General features: G+C 54.8%; 7 protein-coding genes across 7 annotated transcripts; 6 read left to right on the top strand and 1 right to left on the bottom strand.

Annotated features, from left to right (window-relative positions):
• Nucleotides 1-1454: 1454 nt before the first annotated feature.
• L226DRAFT_527156 (uncharacterized protein) lies at nt 1455-3148 on the top strand (the record flags this gene model as incomplete). Its single annotated transcript, XM_067679091.1, has 12 exons — nt 1455-1498; nt 1551-1585; nt 1638-1798; nt 1862-1980; nt 2076-2136; nt 2194-2282; nt 2340-2341; nt 2394-2537; nt 2589-2604; nt 2663-2711; nt 2780-2832; nt 2896-3148. 12 exons carry the CDS (start codon nt 1455-1457, stop codon nt 3146-3148), a joined length of 1026 nt encoding a protein of 341 aa, XP_067529143.1.
• A 916-nt stretch (nt 3149-4064) lies between these two features.
• L226DRAFT_617444 (uncharacterized protein) lies at nt 4065-5950 on the top strand (the record flags this gene model as incomplete). Its single annotated transcript, XM_067687036.1, has 11 exons — nt 4065-4111; nt 4176-4210; nt 4285-4445; nt 4578-4641; nt 4699-4793; nt 4850-4940; nt 5052-5195; nt 5246-5261; nt 5324-5372; nt 5440-5492; nt 5554-5950. 11 exons carry the CDS (start codon nt 4065-4067, stop codon nt 5795-5797), a joined length of 999 nt encoding a protein of 332 aa, XP_067529142.1. The 3' UTR covers nt 5798-5950.
• A 157-nt stretch (nt 5951-6107) lies between these two features.
• Nucleotides 6108-8398, top strand: L226DRAFT_617443 (uncharacterized protein). Its single transcript, XM_067687035.1, has 13 exons — nt 6108-6294; nt 6358-6457; nt 6526-6646; nt 6700-6734; nt 6792-6958; nt 7010-7133; nt 7184-7284; nt 7333-7438; nt 7530-7673; nt 7738-7753; nt 7821-7869; nt 7931-7959; nt 8029-8398. Exons 3-13 carry the CDS (start codon nt 6594-6596, stop codon nt 8378-8380), a joined length of 1176 nt encoding a protein of 391 aa, XP_067529141.1. The 5' UTR covers nt 6108-6294; nt 6358-6457; nt 6526-6593; the 3' UTR covers nt 8381-8398.
• A 65-nt stretch (nt 8399-8463) lies between these two features.
• On the top strand, nt 8464-8900 carry L226DRAFT_339639 (uncharacterized protein). The gene is made up of 3 exons (XM_067674066.1): nt 8464-8502; nt 8561-8793; nt 8858-8900. The coding sequence occupies exon 2, from the start codon at nt 8604-8606 to the stop codon at nt 8763-8765; it is 162 nt and encodes a 53-aa protein (XP_067529140.1). The 5' UTR covers nt 8464-8502; nt 8561-8603; the 3' UTR covers nt 8766-8793; nt 8858-8900.
• Nucleotides 8901-9263: 363 nt separating this feature from the next.
• Nucleotides 9264-11012, top strand: L226DRAFT_563847 (uncharacterized protein). The gene is made up of 9 exons (XM_067683585.1): nt 9264-9341; nt 9405-9439; nt 9501-9661; nt 9772-9835; nt 9885-9979; nt 10034-10128; nt 10452-10548; nt 10603-10649; nt 10713-11012. The coding sequence occupies exons 1-9, from the start codon at nt 9304-9306 to the stop codon at nt 10927-10929; spliced, it is 849 nt and encodes a 282-aa protein (XP_067529139.1). The 5' UTR covers nt 9264-9303; the 3' UTR covers nt 10930-11012.
• An 812-nt stretch (nt 11013-11824) lies between these two features.
• On the top strand, nt 11825-13757 carry L226DRAFT_540571 (uncharacterized protein). The gene is given in 11 exon segments (XM_067681899.1): nt 11825-11898; nt 11977-12011; nt 12068-12231; nt 12284-12347; nt 12406-12500; nt 12553-12641; nt 12652-12653; nt 12752-12883; nt 12942-12957; nt 13024-13179; nt 13234-13757. The coding sequence occupies 11 exon segments, from the start codon at nt 11843-11845 to the stop codon at nt 13649-13651; spliced, it is 1227 nt and encodes a 408-aa protein (XP_067529138.1). The 5' UTR covers nt 11825-11842; the 3' UTR covers nt 13652-13757.
• A 211-nt stretch (nt 13758-13968) lies between these two features.
• On the bottom strand, nt 13969-18044 carry L226DRAFT_617441 (uncharacterized protein). Its single transcript, XM_067687034.1, has 4 exons — nt 17676-18044; nt 17551-17616; nt 16855-17493; nt 13969-16779 (listed from the first exon to the last, which is right to left on the bottom strand). The coding sequence occupies exons 1-4, from the start codon at nt 17956-17958 to the stop codon at nt 14060-14062; spliced, it is 3708 nt and encodes a 1235-aa protein (XP_067529137.1). The 5' UTR covers nt 17959-18044; the 3' UTR covers nt 13969-14059.
• Nucleotides 18045-18141: the final 97 nt, after the last annotated feature.

Below are 18141 nucleotides of genomic sequence, written 5' to 3'. Positions count from 1 at the left end.
CTTAACCACTCTTGTTGTTGTTGAATCAGCATCTACTAGACTTCTGACTGTATCTTTCCTGCATGTCTCCTCGGCTCTGCCACTTTTTCAACTTGCCTGCTCGCTGTCCACCAAGGAAATGAACACAATCTCAACCTGAACAAAGTCCACGCGGCTTGATCATACCTTAGGCCTGACTATGCACGAGCTCGATGTTTGAAGAGCTTGTACGAGATCCCAAACACGGCATTCACAAAGTTGAGAGGGAAGGATAGGTCAATTGGGGGATACACGTAACATCCAGGTAAGTCGACAAGCATCCACGTCGTCGCCTACATCACACTTCAAGACTGCCCATCCCACTCCAGGCCTCACGGGAACGGGCACACATTCGCATGCCACCTCGGTTTCACTACTAGTATTCATTGCCCATTCCTTGGTCTACTCCCGGGGACACTCCGACCATCACTCCCGCCGCCGCACCATGCATATTGATGACGCACATGCCGTAGGTTCTCCGGCTCCTGACACAGTGCGTGCCTGCGAACGTCTATAACCATGGTCTGCCAGTACCGGCGGGTGTGACGGTATTTAGGACCCAAAGACAATCTCCCCACCATCCTCGTCAGCGTGGAGCATATCATCGGATATGCGCTCCCCTGGGCGCGACTGAGGTCAACAATCCGGGCTTGAGCTCGAACACAAGGGTGCGTCAGAGGCATATTGCCGCTGGTCAGCAAGTCGGGGTGGGCCGCCTTTCCGTGAGCTTCCTGTAGATTTAGGAGGAAGCACGGCACGCAGACCGCGGTGCCAGTTTCACGCGCACCCGATAAGCACTGCTCTCGACACGAAAGCTTGGATTTTGGCGGAACGGCTGCAGTGTTGTATATCCTACGTTGCGCAGAAGCGTGGGTGTTGACCATACAAGGTGCGCATTGGATCCGCACTGGCAGTCCCACATGACCCTCGCTTATCGCATCCGCTCGCCAGGTCTCCCACTGCGCTCTTCTCTCCGTGTCCCTCTGTTTATCCAGCAAGCGCAGAGCATGCTGATCGCAGTGGCAGCCAAGGAGAACCTCAAGAACAAAGTTTGAGCTCATCCGCTCGGCACTGACATCACGTTGAGATGGAGCTTACTGCTGTCGCAGCTCTGCCAGTGCGTATGTAGAAGATAATCCGACTTATATGATCTCCGGTGGTTTTGCCTTCATCTTGATCTGTTGATCTGTGTTTCAGTCATCGTACTCACCTCGCATTGCGCTGAGCTCAAGGTTGGCTTCTGAACTTCTGGGACTATTCCCCGTCAAGTCAGCGGCCGCAGTGCGGGCGAGCGGAGAAAGTATCTCGTGGCTCGTGGGCATGCGCAAGAGCTGAGGGAGAATAGGAGCAGAGCACCACATAACGTAACAATCGCGCTCGTATAACACAGCTGGGAGGACGCAGCGGGTACCGATTGTCCTCGCTTACGACCCACGATGTCCTCGTCAGATGCAGACGCGATCGCGAGCTATGAGGATATGTGAGTCGGCTTCTGTTCCTTTCCCATTCCAAATGGCTGACACTCGATGAAGCGTCGTGAACAACTACTGTGTGATCGCTGCGTCAGGTAAGCTGCAAGGATGTTTGTTCCGCCTTGAGGGTCACTGACGGCCGTCCAGTTTTCCTGCTGTACGAGTACGTGATCACCCTAGATCGCGAGGTCAACTCGTTCTGGTATGGTGCGCCAACCGGTGCTTGTGTGCTCTTTATGACGAATCGATACTTCAACGTGGCCGTCAATGTCGTCGGGCTAGTCGAGTTCGGCCACTTCTCCGACCAGGTGAGTGTAAACCACATACAGTACTCTGCGTGTAAGCTAACTCCGATTGCTGGCTGTCTACAGAGGTGCGCAGTCATTCAGTACATCGCTACCTTGCTGCTCACACAGCCCAACCTTAAGTTGCGTATCGATGGCAAGAGCACTGGCAGTGCTATCCTTCATGACCTACCTTCCATGGGCGGGTGAGTCCTGACTCTTCTGAGTCGCCAAACCTGCCGAGGGCTCACGTACGTGGCGCGTCAGTATTCTCCGGCCTACGAGCGTACGCCCTCTGCAGAGGCGTCATTCTCTCAACATTCATATTCCTCCTCGCTCTCGCTCCGCTCCCAATTAATGCGGTGCGTTGTGATAAGGCTGCAGTGCGCATCTCCGCATAATCTTACCGGTCCGCGCAGGCTCGCTTCTCGTTCGACCTCACTGGGGTAAATGATCCCCAGTGGGGGTGTTTCGCGCAAGACTCGACACCCTCTTCACTGCAACTAAAGTCTGTCCTTCCCTGTGTGCTTCATGCCGCATACTGATCTTAACCGTTCTTACATAGGTGTACGTTACACAAGTGATGATCGCTCCGCAAGCTGACGTACCGTTTATCCAGTTATCATCATATCTCGAGCGTGCCTCATCGTCTCGGACATTTTCCTCATTGGCCTGACGTGGTGGGCCCTACCAAGACACACGATCTCCTTTGCGACCCTCCGCAAGACCGGAGTGTCTCTCACGACTGTGCTTCTCCGCGATGGTATGTGGTCTATCCAACTTCTCTCCGTTCCGAAGCTGACCGGAGATACAGGTACTCTTTATTTTGGGTGAGTTCGTCTTCACCCTTCTAGTCGAAAACATCCATCGAATGATGTTGCGATACAGGATCCTGCTGATTATGAACGCGCTCCACCTCGTGTTCTCCCTCTCTTCCGTGCGTACCCGTATACCCCGTATCAAAACTCCGAAGTGTCCTATCGCTGACGGCGCTTCTGGCAACAGATGTTCAGCTTCACGAGCAATGGGGCAAGCAACGTCACCGCGTTCACCGAGGTGTACGTAGCACCTCTCCCTATCCTCTGTTCCAACTCAATCTGACACCTCATCCGGCCTGTCAGCGTCACCGCCGTCCTTGTATCGCGCTTCCTCCTCAACCTGCAGGAAGCCAACAAGGCGGCCATCATGGGCATGGAGTCTGTGTCGATGGGCCAGCTCTCGACTATCCCTGATGGCAAGACACTCAGCTTTGCGCGCGTCATGGGATCCATCGGGGAGTCCTTTGGGCCTGGCGTGTCGGAGTCAGACACGTCGAGCTTCACAGAGTTCACAGACGACACCTTGAAGCCGGAATCCTTCGAGCTGCGGTCTTGATTTGCGAAGCTCGTTGCTACTAGTGCCACCTGCACAGTCCGCTGTATATCAGATGGTATGTACTTACAAATGAACGATGCCGCAGTTGGCATCCAGGGTATCGTAGGCCCGACTTCAGAAAAGCGCTGGAGCGCTCAACGTCAACCTGCGCGGCCGATAAGTAGGAAGCACTGACTTCTTGAACCTTGACCTCCCTCATCATCACCCAACATCAACCTTGCTCGAGCGTGTGCCTGGATCGCTGCCGGTGACCGTGACCTCGACCTCGCCCTAAGGGACTCAGAGGAGTTCACGTCCGACAAATATCAGTTTGCAATGTGAGTGCCTCAGGACGGTCGGATAGTACGTGGCGCGGAGCGCAGGAGCAGGAACTGAAGTAATGACTCTGACCGAGGTGCGCATTGAGTCCGCATTCCATATGACACTCGCTCATTGTACTACCCGCTCGCCAGGTCTCCCAGTTTACTCCTTCTGCAGTCCTCTCTACATCGCTCGCCGAAGTTGTTCAGGTCACGCTGAGCGTGCTCCCAGCACCGAAGGTTATTTCAATCATGCAGGAAACATGCGCGGAATCCAGCACGGGCCTGGCGGGTTTATCCTCTCGGAACCAGTATCGACACCCGGACGCAGTCCCCTCAATTGCGTACGACGGAAGAGAACTTGATTATTCAGAAGTGAGGCTTCTGCATTCGTCCTTGTCTTTGTCCCAGCCATTGCATCTGCCATCCAACTTGCAGTGCAATAAGCTCAAAGTTGAGTTCTTAGGTTTTACTTGGGCTATCTCCTCTTCGTCCGCGGTCACAATGCGGCGAGGCGGTGCGCGAAGCTAGGCGGGCCTCACATCACACAAGACCACGCCCATATAACGCAGCAAGGGAGACGCTGATGGCACGATCGCCCTCGCCTACAAGCCACAATGTCTTCAACGTCGGATGCAGACGCGATTGCGAGCTATGAGAGTATGTGAGTGGCAGCCCCTTCCTTTCCTCTGCCATATACTAATGTTGGCCCATTGTGGCGTTCACAGAGTTGTGAACAACTACTGCGTCCTCGCCGCTTCTGGTGAGTCCTCACGTGTACGCCAACCGCACGGCTTGGATGTCGCTTATCGTCACCCCATGGGTGGTTTCCTTCAGTCTTTCTGCTTTACGAATATATCATCACCATAGATCGCGAAGTGAATTTGTTCTGGCAGGGCGCATCCATCTGGGTGTCCGCACTCTTCCTGTCAAACCGATACATTAGCTTCGTCAACAATGCCCTTGCTGTAATCGAGTTTGCCCACATATCTGACGAGGTGAGTGCCAGTAGTACTGCGTGCGTATAATAGTGTATGTTGATTCTGACTCTGATTTTGTCCGCAGAGGTACGATAGTCACGCGTTTCTTCCTGGCAGGCTCGCTAAGACAACTTACGCAACTCGCACTCTAGTTGTGCGTCGATGGCAAAAGGACTTGCTGTATTCTCTTTCGTGAACTACCTCCCATGGGCAAGTGAGTATCGCACTCTTCACGATGGACATTCTGACGGTTGCCTCAACCATATGCTAGTATTCTCAGGGCTGAGAGCGTATGCCCTCTGCAGAGGGATCATCCTGTCAATTTTCATTTTCCTCCTCGCTCTCGCCCCAATCCCAATCAACACGGTGCGTGTGACGAGGTTGTAGTGCCCACATCTGTGGGAACTCATTGTTGCCCACAGGCCCGCTTCTCCTTCAATCTAACTGGGGTGAATGATCCTCAGTGGGGGTGTTTTGCGGAAGACTCGATACCGCCTTCGCTGGGATTGAAGTTCGTTCTTCCTTGCTTGATTCAAGCGGCATGCTGATCGAGCGCTTCCAGGTGTACGTCAAATGCATAGTAAGCAGTAACGAAACTGCGAGCTAAAAATGTTGTTCTTGCAGTTGTCATCATATCTCGCACAGGACTCATCATCTCAGACACTCTTCTCATTGGCCTGACGTGGTGGGCCCTACCCAAGAACACAATCTCTTTTACGACCCTCCGCAAGGTCGGAGTGTCCCTCACGACTGTGCTTCTCCGCGATGGTATGGTCCTTTGATAGTTATCTTCGTTTCGAAGCTTACCAGATATGTAGGTACCCTTTACTTCGGGTGAGCTCGTCCTTGCGACCCCTCATTGGGCCGAGAACATCTCAAACGATATCGCGATACAGGGTTCTGCTGATCATGAACGTGCTGCACCTCGCGTTCTCCCTCTCTTCTGTGCGTACACGTATACCCCTAATCAAAACTCCGAGTGATCTATCACTGACGATGCTTCCGGTGTCAGATGTTCGGTTTCACTGACAATGGGGCAAGCAACATCACCGCGTTCACCGAGGTGTACGTCGCATCTCTTCTCCTTTGACAACCTGAACTGACACCCAGCCATGCGACCTGTCAGTGTAACCGCCGTCCTTGTCTCACGCTTTCTGCTCAATCTACAGGAGTCGAACAAGGCGGCCGTCAAGGGCATGTCCTCGGTGGACCAGCTCTCCACCGTCTCCGAGGGCAGGACGCTCAGCTTTGCAAGGGTCATGGATTCCCTCGGGGAGTCTATCGGACCTGGTCTGCCAGAGGCCGATACGTCGAGCTCGACAGATGTCACGGACGACGCCAAGCCGGAGTCCGTCGAACTGAGCTGCTAGGTGCCACAACTTCTTGTTGTGCAGCTCCGACTCGTTGACCCTCGGCCTCCATCCGTGGCTTTAAGATCCGAGCTCGGAGTTGAGCAAAGGGATAGTTCATCATGGTTAGTACTGAATGGAATGTCGCTGTATGGCAGACGGTATCAATACAGCGATACTGCACCATGAAACGTACTTGAGCATTCCGAGTACCAGGGGTACCGCACTGCCTGCCACGAGCGCTCCTCTGATAAGCGGCCCTCGGCCACCGCGGGATTAGTTACGACCTCATCCGGGTTCTTCCTCCTCCTCATCGACTCCTCCATCAGCACACCATCCACATCCCGAGCTTGCAGTCAGTTCACAACTTGGGACCGGTACATGTCAAGTTCTCGTTGCTCTGGACTGCCTTATGTAGCGTCGTCGAGAATCTGGCTGCGAGGCTATGAGGAGGAACTTGTCGACCACAACATCTCCTAAGACGGCATTCTACGCCGATGAACTCTGCAATCTTCGCAGTACGCGTGTCTGTCCATTGCTGCCAGTGTGCTTCGGCTAATGCTTTACCTGTGGATCCGCAGGAGACTGGACACGACGACACTTCCCAGCTTCTTTGGGACGTCCGCATGGCGAGATGCAGGGAAGGACAATCCAGATCGACCTCAGCAGATGCATACCAATGTGGGTCGTGGGCATACTCTAGTTGTCTATCCGTGGATCTCGACTGACATGAGGATTGGTTCACACAGGCATAAAACAGGCGTGACAAGGCCCAAGGACGACGGATCTCCAAACCACTGCACCGTCATCTCCACCTATGTCATCAGACACAGAGCCAGATACCACTGCGATTGCTGAAGCTATTGCATCGTTAGTGTTACTTCAGTCAATCTCACGACAGACATGACCATAGTCTTCGACAGAGCTATCGCGAATTACTGCGTCATTGCTGGAATTGGTGCGTTTTCTACCGTCGCTACACTCTAAGATGTGTTCATTTATGTCCCTCCTCCAGTTTTTCTTCTCTACGAGTACAGCATAACTTTCGGGAGAGAGGTAGACCTGTTCTGGACGCGTCGATTCACTGGCGCGACCGCGTTGTTCCTTGCGAACAAGTACATCACGCTTCTGAATCATCTGATCGACCTCTCTCTCTTCATCCCCTTCCATGTCTCGGACAAAGTGAGTCGAATCTCATTGAGCCTTGACCGGACAGATGTTAACCCAGTATAGACGTGTGTTGCCTTCCTGCATAGCCGGTATTCACCCACTGAGCTGTGTGAATCTCCAGATGTGATCTTCAAGCTAAAGCGTTCTCATCCCTCGATTACTGTCAATATATACCATGGGCCTGTACGTTCATCCCTGTTCCATCATCAACGGTTCTCAACTGAGTCACCGCTGCAGCCTTCTCTGCAATCATGATACGGGCTCTTGCATTGTGCAAGTCCTGGCTCTTGTCCGTCCCGGTCTTCGTTTTACTCCTGGTACCACTTGGAGCCAACTTCGTACGTGAACGCCGCAGGCATCAGTGAATCTCGCTCATCGGTCTTCAGAGTGTGAAGATCTATGGCGTAAACGATCCGGCTGTAGGCTGTGGCATGGGAGAGACTATCGATCCTACGACCGCGCTAAAGTACGTCTCTCTCATCCTTCTCTGCGGTCGGAGTTCTTGACATATCTTGCAGGCGTACGTGCTAATGCGGACTCGAGAGTCCCCATATGTCGAGCTGACTAATTCCCACAACTTCAGTCCTATTGATCTCCCGCACTTGTCTCATCGTGGCCGATGTTCTCCTCATCGTGATCATATTATGGCGTATCCCCCGACACGCGCTCGTTCGCGCCTTCACCCGCCGCAATGCGAAGACGCTCCTGGATGTACTGTATTGCCACGGTACGTTTCGGTTTAAGGACGCATGTCAACGTGACTGACCGTGAAGTACCTTTCCCGACCATAGGCATAGTATACTTCCTGTAGGTTTCTGGCCGACGATCTTTGTATGCGGTACTGGGTCACGACGTTGACATCGTTCGAACACAGGGTTCTTCTCATCCTGAATACGTTGCACATAGTCTTCAGCTTCACGTCTGTGAGTGATATATGGAGCAATTCAATTGCACGGATTGTGCCTGACGCATCCACCCGGACAGATCAGTGAAATAACATACTTCACTGAGCCGTGCGTGTTCCTGTATCTTAGCATGTTCCGGTTCCCATTAGAGCGCTGACCTCCGCTTGTATACAACAGACTGACGGCAGTGCTAGTGTCGAGGTTCCTCATGGATATCCAGGAGGCGAGCCAGCGCACCGTGGTGCACGTACTGGGAGCCGAAGAGTCGTCGCGGTTGGATACTAGCGGCGTCCTCACCCAAAGTCAATCGATTGTATTCGCGCGAATCGTCAGCTCTGTCGCCGCTCCCATACCGCTCAACGTACACAGTGACTTCCATTCGGCCCAGTCCGAGTGGAGTACGGATGTGGAAGCCGAGAAGATAGACTGCGAGATGGTCGAGGCTGGGTTTGACAAGAATGGAAGCTCGCGCGCAGTTGCATATCATACGGAAGACCGGGAAGCAGTGGCGGAGGTCTCCGAGACTTGACATGTACCGAATCGGCCCCCAATCGTATGTTGGCCTTCAAGCCATGCTCGACGCTTGCGGCTCTCTTCCGATGCTCTCATGAGCACGTTGCGACACTAGTACTGTACGTCTACGCCTGCAAGGTATCCCCCGAATAACTTTGATGTTGCCACCTCCGTGCCTGACCAATTGAACTTTCAGTGCAGCGGCGGTGTTCGCCGCTTTGGCTGTGTCATGGGCGCTGATGGCAGGCAGAACAGGGCAAGACCTGTGCATGTGGATCCCGTCTTCAAGCTTCACTTCCTCCTGCCATCTTACAGTGATTGACGACCAGGACTCTTTCTATCGGCCATGTCCGTCATCCGACCGGCTCGGACGCACCGCACCCGCAATGCTGAGGAGCTAAGAAGAGCTTTGAGCCCCATCCGATGACGGTAAGTTTGTTCAGACAGATCTTGCCAATCAAACTTAGTCTATCCTTGGGCTCGGGCGGAGAAGGACCCGCCCCGATGACAATTCGACCATCCGCAGAAGTGCAGGCACATGCTAGCACTTGAATCGCCGGGAAATATTTACGACATGGTCGATACCCGAGCCTCTGACTGCGGGGCGCTATGGGCTCATATAGGTTCCGTTAGCCTGGACATTACATTCACGCTCATATCGGAGGGCAATATATCGCGCGGAACATGTTTCGCCGGGTTCGTCTAGGTTGCGCTTGTGGTTCAGGAAGAGGTAAGTTTGCACAGGGGGCACCCTCGCTGTGTGACGCGGATACCTTGGCTCGATTGAGCGAGCGGTTTTAGTGGTGCGCCATGACGGGTGATGTGATCCCCGGAAAGCATGGCTAGAATAAATGTCTAGGTGAGTAGTCGTCCTAGCTCTCAACTCCTCTGAGGGGATCGCTAACTCAACCGTAGTTTTTAGCTCGCGTTTTCTGTGTCATGTCCAACTCGGAGATCGCGTCCTCTTGGTACGACAGGTACGTACCGCTACCAGTGCATGATGGGTTCGAAGTCCTAGTGCTGACCAGTCCGTCTTCAAGCGTAATAGCCAACCAAACGGCCACCGCGGCAACAGGTTTGTCGACCATACCTGGCACGCAATGCAAATGCTCAAGAGATTCCGGCGTGTCTTGCAGTCTTCATGTTTTACGACTTCCTCATCACTACGGGACGGGAGGTCGAGGCGTTCTGGAGGAGGCCGGTTACCGCCGCATCAATCTTGTTCTTTGCGAACAAGTATATCAGTATTCTCAACCACATCCTGGTATTCGTAACACCCCTCCCTCAAAACGATAAGGTGAGTAAGAGTATCCATGCGAACCCATCCTCAACGTTGACAGTCTCCCCCTTGCAGAGGTCAGCGTTGTACCGTCCTACCGCTCCCCGAAATTGACTGACCGATCTTGCAGCTGCACGCAGATAGTCCTAGCAGGATTCGTCGTTGAGCTGGCGCAGTACATACCATGGGGTGGTGAGTTCGACAAATCTAGCTCGTCGACCATTAACTGACGGAACTCAAGCATTCTCTGCCATGCGAACTCTCGCGCTGAGTAGGAGTCGGATCCTCGCAGCAATCATCGCCGCCCTCTTCTCCGTACCATTCATTGTCAATTTCGTGAGTATCTTGTACCTTCAATTCTGCCCACGATTCATGGCATTGCCTTTATAGTATCTGTTCAGGTACAAGATGGATGGCAAGGTGGACCCGTTGTTCGGTTGCCAGATGCACCAAGATATCCATGTCCCTCACTCCGTGACCTTGAAGTATGATGATTGTGCGAACTTCCTGTCGGAAGCTATTATACTCACATGTCTTATAGACGTTAGTGCTATCCGTGTCTTCACGCAACACTCAACTGAAGGATGCTGCTCACCAGTGACCGCGATGTCGAGGTCGAGCCTCATCCTCGCAGACATCATTCTCATTATCATCACCTGGTGGACGATACCGAGGCGACACGCCATTCGATGCGAAACTCGTTTCCTTCTCGCTCGCGTTCTACTCCTTGACGGTGAGCTATAGGTTTCAGGGGTGAATCTGTGCCCTCACTGACCTCCGGGGCGCAGGTACCGTATACTTTATGTAGGTACCACTTCCTCGCGGACATGTTCGCAATCCTCAAGAGACTTGTTAGTTTGCTCCTCATCCTCAACTCGCTCCACATCACCTTCACGCTACTTTCCGTGAGTGTCGACCTAGTGATGCACCATTGCGCCATGCACTTACAAGCTTCACAGATATTCGGTACTGGCGGGTCGAGCAACATGACTGCGTTCACGGAGCCGTGAGTCTACCTCTACCACAAGAGGTCAACACCACAGACTGATTTATACGGCACACTACACAGGGTCACGACTGTGCTGACTTCAAGATTTCTACTGGATATTCAAGAAGCAAGCCGACGACCCGTCGCGGCCATGTCTACCGATGCTAGTATGTCGGGGGCTGCAAACTCGTCAACGGCTCCCTGGAGTTCCTTCGCAGGCAGTTTAAGCACTGCTGTGTATTTCAGCTTCATTCCAGATTCCCAGTCATCTTCCGAGGGCGGTGATGAGGGAGAGTGATGATACACCCCGTTGTAACATTGACTTGTGCGCGCCGACATTGCTAATGTAGTTTACCTTCCCAACTTGCTTCAATTATCGCGATTTGACACGTCGCGTATCGCGAGAACCAACGAAGGATAGGACAGTCTGTCGCGGGCTTGTGTCCCAGCTAAGTGCATGAACGGAACTCGGACCCGAGCTCCGAGTAGAGGGACTCCGGTGTAAGCGCCGTCTGTCATGCCTGCCTCCGACTTCCACCTGGAAATTGAATCTGTTTTGTAAAGCCTCGCTTGCTCACTCTATGAAAGACGTCTAATTCTCAACTGGAGAAGCTTGTTACTCATGTTAACAGCCTGAATAGCACATAGACTCGAGAGGGTTCCAACTTCACGGGCTATCCGACATACCACATCATCGCCCTTCATCCAGTACGTTCATTATGGCTCGAACGATACCAGGTCTGCATGACACACAAGGCATGAGTCACTGTACGAGAGAGAGACGTTGAGCTGAGGTTATGAGGATAGTCGCTGCTGCAAGACCCGCTCGTTGCTGGACTGCGGCCGGTCGGTCCAGGTATGTCCTGCTACAATTCTCCCCAACGATTGTATCCACTTATCGCCCTGTGGTCCTGTATATCTGTTTTCCAGTTTCCGTCGTTCATCTCGAGGGTCGTGGTGTCCTCGTATTCCAATCTGCTTCCTCTGCCAAGTAGAGGCCGTACTCGTGAGAGCTACAGACCGACCCGGGGTGTCAAGATGACGAGGAGCGGTCGCTGCGGGTAAGTAACTGTCGTTCTATCCTACTATCGCTGAGTGCTGGGTTCAACCTAGTAGAGAGATATTAGGCTCAAGCATTTGAGTAGTTCGCATATAAGGAGCAGTCCGTCCTGAAGGTCTCATACCTCTTGTTCCCGCGGCTGCAACTTGCCATGCATTCACGCATTGAAGAGAACTCAGGCTCCATAGCGGATACGTATGAAGGCTTGTAAGCATACCGGCCAGTCCTATATTGGTGGGGCCGCGCTGACCTGATCTCGACTCCTACCCGACTCTCGCTCTTCAGCGTCATCGACAATCGTCTGGGCATAGCGGCGCTTGGTACGTTCTACTTATTCTTCAAACTGCTCTTGTCTGACCACCATGGATATGCGCAGTGATCCTTGTGTACGAATACTTGCTCACCTTCGAACGCGAGGTGAATTTGTTCTGGAAGAGCAGAATCACGGGCGCGGGCGTACTTTTCTTCCTCAACCGATATGTAGTCCTCGTCACCTCTCTGCTGTCCATCTCCGGAATCGTCGTTGATATCAAGACGTCGGTACGTGCTTATCCGACGCTTTATAACCCGCCCCTAACTTCTAGTGCCACAGAGTTGCGGGTTCATAGCCAAGATGACAAATGTGTTCGCTATGCTGCAATATGTCCCATGGGCCGGTGAGCCTGCCTCTTTGTGCTACGTGCTTTCCATGCATTCGAACGTCAGATCATTTAGCATTCTCCGCCTTACGGGTATATGCCCTGAGCAACAACTGCGCTTGTGGGGTGCTCGTCTTCCTGCTCTCCGTTGCCCCAGTAGGCGCAGCACTGGCACGTCCCATGATAATATCATGCGCACACGTTCGCTGACAAGTTTTCATAGGCTCACCTTGCTCTCGGCCTAACGGGAGAGATGGATCCGGTATTCGGGTGCATCGTAGTTGACCCCACAACTCCGGAAATGGCTCATAAGTAAGTCGTCACATTCACGAGCTGGCCTTCGCTGACCGGAACTCTGATCACAGACGTGCGCTCGTCTCGTATATCTTTGATTCCTGCGCTGACGAGGAACCCAACCCTAGTTACGATCGGATCTCGCACATGTCTCATTGTCGCAGATGTACTTATCATTCTCATTACTTGGAAGACAATACCACCAAGATGCTGGGCGCATGGGCAGTCGTCGACGTTCGGGACGATACTTCTACGGAATGGTACGTCATCGCCATCAGCCGCGCTTGACAGACTTACTGACCCGCACAATGCATATAGGGACCCTATACTTCGTGTCAGTGACCGTCTCTACCTTCGATGTTCCCGAAGAATGCTGGCCCACCTACTCATGCGTCTACAGAGTCCTACTCGTCATGAATCTTCTTCACTTGGTCTTTACCGTCGTTTCGGTATGCGTCACCTCTCCCCTGACGAGAACCTGCGGGCCCATGACGAAGCGCGCACAGGTCTCTGCACCCTTTCAAGCCGCGAGTTACGTTATTCTCTTCATCCACCCGTACGTCTCCTTGCTCCCGTCCTGTCCATGCATAAACTCATAAGCTTTGGACAGCATCACCGGCATCCTCATGTCGCGCTTCCTCTTCGATTTGCAGGACGCCAACCGCCGATCGCTCTGTCTCGACTCGCACGACCCCCTGCACTTCTCCGCAGACACATCCGACGGCTCCCTCTCATTCGCGCGCGTCATCGGGTCTCTCGGCTCATCTCTTCCTCCTCCTCCGACATACGACGAGTACGACTATGACTATGGCTATCATCATGACGGCGACGATGCGAGCTGCTCAACGATCGATAGCTCGAAGCCATCGCTCGTGGTCCACATCACCCGCCAGACCACAGTATGCCCGGACATGTTGGAGCTGCCGGCGTACGATGGGACGGAGTTAGATGTGGACGTGTTGTCGTTCCACGCGCGGAAGGTGGCGTTCGATGAGAGTGTGATTGCGTGGGACAATGCCAAGCTGTGAGATACGCAGGCCCACATACCTGAGTAGCAGGCCGATATACCCGATCTGCGTGGTTGAGTGTTAATTATTGGAAACGTGTATGCTTGTGTAGGTGGGGTGGGGGGTGCTTATTGTAGGATGTTATGACTCCAATTCTGCGGCCTGTCGCTCCAGACGTTCCACTCTTATTCGCCCAGCCCGTCCGCCCGTCTCGTGGGTGCATGGACCTCCGATCGAGTACTTGAACTGTGGTGTCGCCGCTGACTGATTCAACGACGGCTGATAGGGTAAGGACGACAGGCGTTCATACCAAGACTGGACACGCATAGTCCCGCGCGGACTATTGGCATGCAAGTACATTGCAAACAGACGCAGTGTTGACTCTACAGGCACCGACAATGACTGGCCAAGGATGGAATCAAGCTTAGCTCAAACATACCGGGGCAGCATCCGCACGTCCAAGCCGCGCGCCGAGCCGTCCGCAGACATCCGAGCCGACGCGCACGTCGACGTCGACGCCGTACTCCGCAGACTCGGCGTCGTCTTCCGCTTCCCTCTCATCACGACAAATCCGCCAGCTTCACCCGCCGCTGCTCCTGTACCTGAGAGGAACCCCATCTCCATATCCAAATCCGCATCAACGACATCCGTCTGCGCCGCGGCTGGCAAGTTAGGAACAGCGCCGCCTCCGCCACGACCGTCCCAAGTAGCCCTCTTCTCCTGCAGGCTCGAGCGGCGCTCGGGTCCGCGCACCGCCGACAGCGAGACGAGCCGCGTGAGCTTAAGCTTCTTCCCATTCAGGTTCTTCCCCTGCGAGTCTGACCGTTCTGGCGCCGCGCGTGCCTTCATGCTCAAGCTCCGCCACCACTTCTCCTTGGTCTTCGGCGCCCCGGCTATGGAAGCGGAATCCATGCGCGGGTCGGGTATCGTGCTTGCCCGGCCGTCTGTCCAGTTGGAGAAGGACGAGGAGACAGATCGCCTGGAGTGGTCTGACGAGTACCTCGCTGGCGACTCCTCCGCTTCCGAAGCCGTGCGGGGGAACATCACGCGCGACGACGACGACGACAGCTCCGCGGTCTGGAGTGCTTTCGCCCTCCACTCGGACCGCGACTGGGACTGGGACTTGGACCCGGGCCGTGCGAGGAAGTCCGCCGTGACGCTTGCAAGTGTAGAGGTATCAGACTGAGACGCAGACGAGAAGGACGAGAAAGAGAGATCGGGCATCTGCAGCGCGAACGGCTCCAAGAGCCCCGCGGGGAGGTCGATTGAGGGGACTGCGCTGGAAGATGAGGAGCTCGAGGGTGCGGAGAGTTCCGGGAGGTCGAACTCTCCGAAGAGGTCTCCGGACAGGTCGATGGTGCTTGTTCTGTGCGCGGACGCCCGCCGCCCGGGTGGTGAGAAGCTCGCGGGCCGGCGGCTTGAACTCGAGCGGTTCGACGAGGAGCTAGGGCTTACAAGCGATCCGAACAGGTCTTCAGCGTGGCCCAAGCGGTCTTCGAGGGGAGGCGTCAGTACCTGCAAGGGGGGCGTAGGTGCCCGCAGCCTCAGGATCGGAGGAGGTCCTTGTTTGTACGTGTGCGGGGGTCGTGCGCTGGTAGGCGCGTCGGTGGTTAGTGCCAAACGCCTGCGTCGCCGCCGGTCAGGCTGCGACACGGCGCGCATGATGTAGGGGTATTTTGAGGGCGAAGGGGGAGTGGTCGGGGAAGCCGGTGGTGAGTCTGCGTCTGCGTTTGAGATGATAACGGACGGAGCGTGCTGCTCTAAACGGGTATCGTCATCCTGGGTATCGTCACCAGACCCAAGTTTCAAGTTTAGGGATTCAGGAGACACCGGAGAGTCCAGCTGAGATGACCGACACCCTGAGGCTGCAGGTGGAGGCATGGGTATCTGCACAGAGCTTGAAGCCTCTCGCTCTCGGCGTGACTCAGAGGTAGTGGCCACGACATTGCCCATGGTTGCAGGCAGAGTGTCGGTGTTGGTATAGTTGCAGTGGGAGTACGGAGGATCGAGCGGGAAAGGGGCACGCTCCTCTGCATTCATGTGGTCGCCGGACGACACCGCGGATGCAACTGGCCCCTGTGCCACGAACGCGGTTAGGGGTATGAGCGGACGCAAATTGGCGATGTTCGCGGCCATGACATCGGAGGTGTTGGAGATGCAATTTCCGAAAGATTCGGAGCGGGAGTGAGAGGCGTCGGCGGGCTCGTCCTCCACCTGGTAGGCCGTGGCTGAGGACTCGGAGGAGTGACAGTCGGCCTCGCAGAGAGCGGTCTCAGTATCGACGCCGGCATCCTCGAAGGCGTGGTCGATATTATAGTCGGAGTTCGTACAACCAGCAACTTCCTCGTCCGGATCCGAATACACGTGCGTCCGGATAAGCCCGTAAGCCTGCAGCGGAAGCAATTCTGTAGAGCTGTGGCCGCGGATGTCCTCCACGGTTGGGCGGAAGGTCACCTCGTCCGCCGATGCCTGCACGCCTGAGGGAAGGTCGTTCACGTTTTCAGCGGGCTCCTCGGGGCTGGTCGACGAATCGAGGTTGGAGGAGCATACGATATCCTGGTCTGCCGTCTCGTCGGAATTGGTCGCACCAGGTTCCTCGTTCGGGTCCGAGCAAACGTACACCCAGACCTGGAGAGGAAGGAAGGCGGCAGAGCCCGGCGGCGACCTGGTTTCGACCTCGGTGTCTTCGGGTTCGACAGCATGAAGCTGAGCCTGCGAGCGGCCGACGAAGGGCATCCCGAGGACGATGGCGGGTGTCGACAGCAAGTCTGAGCATGCTAATTCTCCTACAACGGCTTCGGGCTCCTTGGGAGTCGTGGCGTCTATGTGCTCAAAGAACCGGTCATGGACAGACGGCGACGAGTCGGATCTGGGGTCATCGAGGAAATCGGGAACTCGGGAACCTGCCGTAGGCTTGAGCATCGCTGCCGATTGGACCTTGCCTTTGTTCAGCGGACACATGACCGTAACTACGACTCTGCCGGCTCCGTGGAGGCGAACTTGGACCGCGTTGGGATGGCAAATAACCCGCGTCGTCCCAAGGAGGAGACTGATCGGGTGATAGAGGTAGACATATGCGGAGAGAAGATGCGGAGGTGAGAGGGGGACTACTTCTCCGGGCCTGGGAGTAGTCGTGGAGACACGATAGCCTGTCACGTCAAGTCAGGATACTACGTACTGCACTACTTAGGTAGTGAGAGGTAATCGCTGTCGTATGTACGTACCAGGTTCAATGGAGGCAGTATCGGCAGAAGCTTCCCCGTTCGCGTCCGAGTAGACTTGTCCCCAGATATGGCTACGAGGCTCCGAGTCGAGGAATGCTGGTTGCGGACCGGGATCACGGTCGACCTCGGTGTCTCCCACTCGGACTTGGAGTGCCTCCTCTATTGGAGCTAATAGGTCAATCTCTGTCTCTGAGATAACAGATGACTCTAACGCGAGATGGAGCTCATCCTTGCCGCCCTCTTGTCCAGGCTGGATCGACCGTGCGGAGCACGACTGCGAGCGGGCGCTGTGCGGCCTGTTCCTGTTGGGCGCATCGAGAGCTTCGCAGTCTCCTCCGAGGACGTGCGGCTTCTCCAGGGGAAGGAGAGGCTCCTGGGAGTACAAATGGGAGTCTGAACCGGCGTCGTCGAGTGCGCCGCGTGCGGCGTGGGTGCGGAGCACGAGGGCGTGACCTGTTCGGTATAAAAGAGAACGTTTTCTGCGCAACACGACGACGTTGCCTAGTCGGCCGCCGAAGAGGAGTCTGATAGAGCGAGGGTATATTGCGATGCGCAGTGTCACAAGGAGGGGACGGATGGGGCAGTTGAGGTAGCGGTACGCAGAGAGAAGTTGCGCAGAGGTGAGCCCTCCGGGTATGTCTGGTAGCATGGTCTATTCAGTCACAACGTAAATGAGGTGGTATTGTATGGACGCACCGGGGTTCGACAAGCTCATGTCTTGTGCTTGCGCTGAGAGACATACAGAACGGTTACTGGATGGATCTGTGTGTAGATAGGGTTAATCAACGATCCTCTCCAATGAGGTTCGTGCGGGAACGAACCTCGAACGTCCTGGAGTTCCTGTCCGTCTGGAAAAGATCCCGGAAAGGTTGGGGGCTTCCAACCAGGCGTGTCTGATGCATATTCATCTCGCCACAATCCCAGTGTGTAGTAACGCAAGGCGAGTCTTCCGACGTAGGACCCAAGGGCGCGCAAGATTCTGCGGACTGTGCGGACAAGAGAGCAGGGAACGGTGAGCAGAGCAAAGGAGAGAATACGTTGCGGTGCAAGAGCAACTGCCAAGACAGATAGGTTGAAGTAGGAGAGCGAAAGAAGAGTCGCCATGGTGTCGCTCGACGTTGAGGAGCCTTACACCATGGGACGGGGATGGGACATGGGGGATCGCAGCATCGGTACCCCAGTCCATCGTGGGGTATTTTATGCAAGACGAACTTGGGAAGCACGGAAGTCGCTGTCTGCGTGGCTGTCGTTGTAGCTGTCCGAGTACCGTCTCCGTCCTCATCGTCA

Source organism: Lentinus tigrinus (genome assembly GCF_003813185.1).
Source record: "Lentinus tigrinus ALCF2SS1-7 unplaced genomic scaffold L226scaffold_60, whole genome shotgun sequence".
NCBI lineage: Eukaryota > Fungi > Basidiomycota > Agaricomycetes > Polyporales > Polyporaceae > Lentinus > Lentinus tigrinus.
Note: the sequence above shows the minus strand (reverse complement) of the source record. Positions and strands in the feature narration are given on the sequence as shown.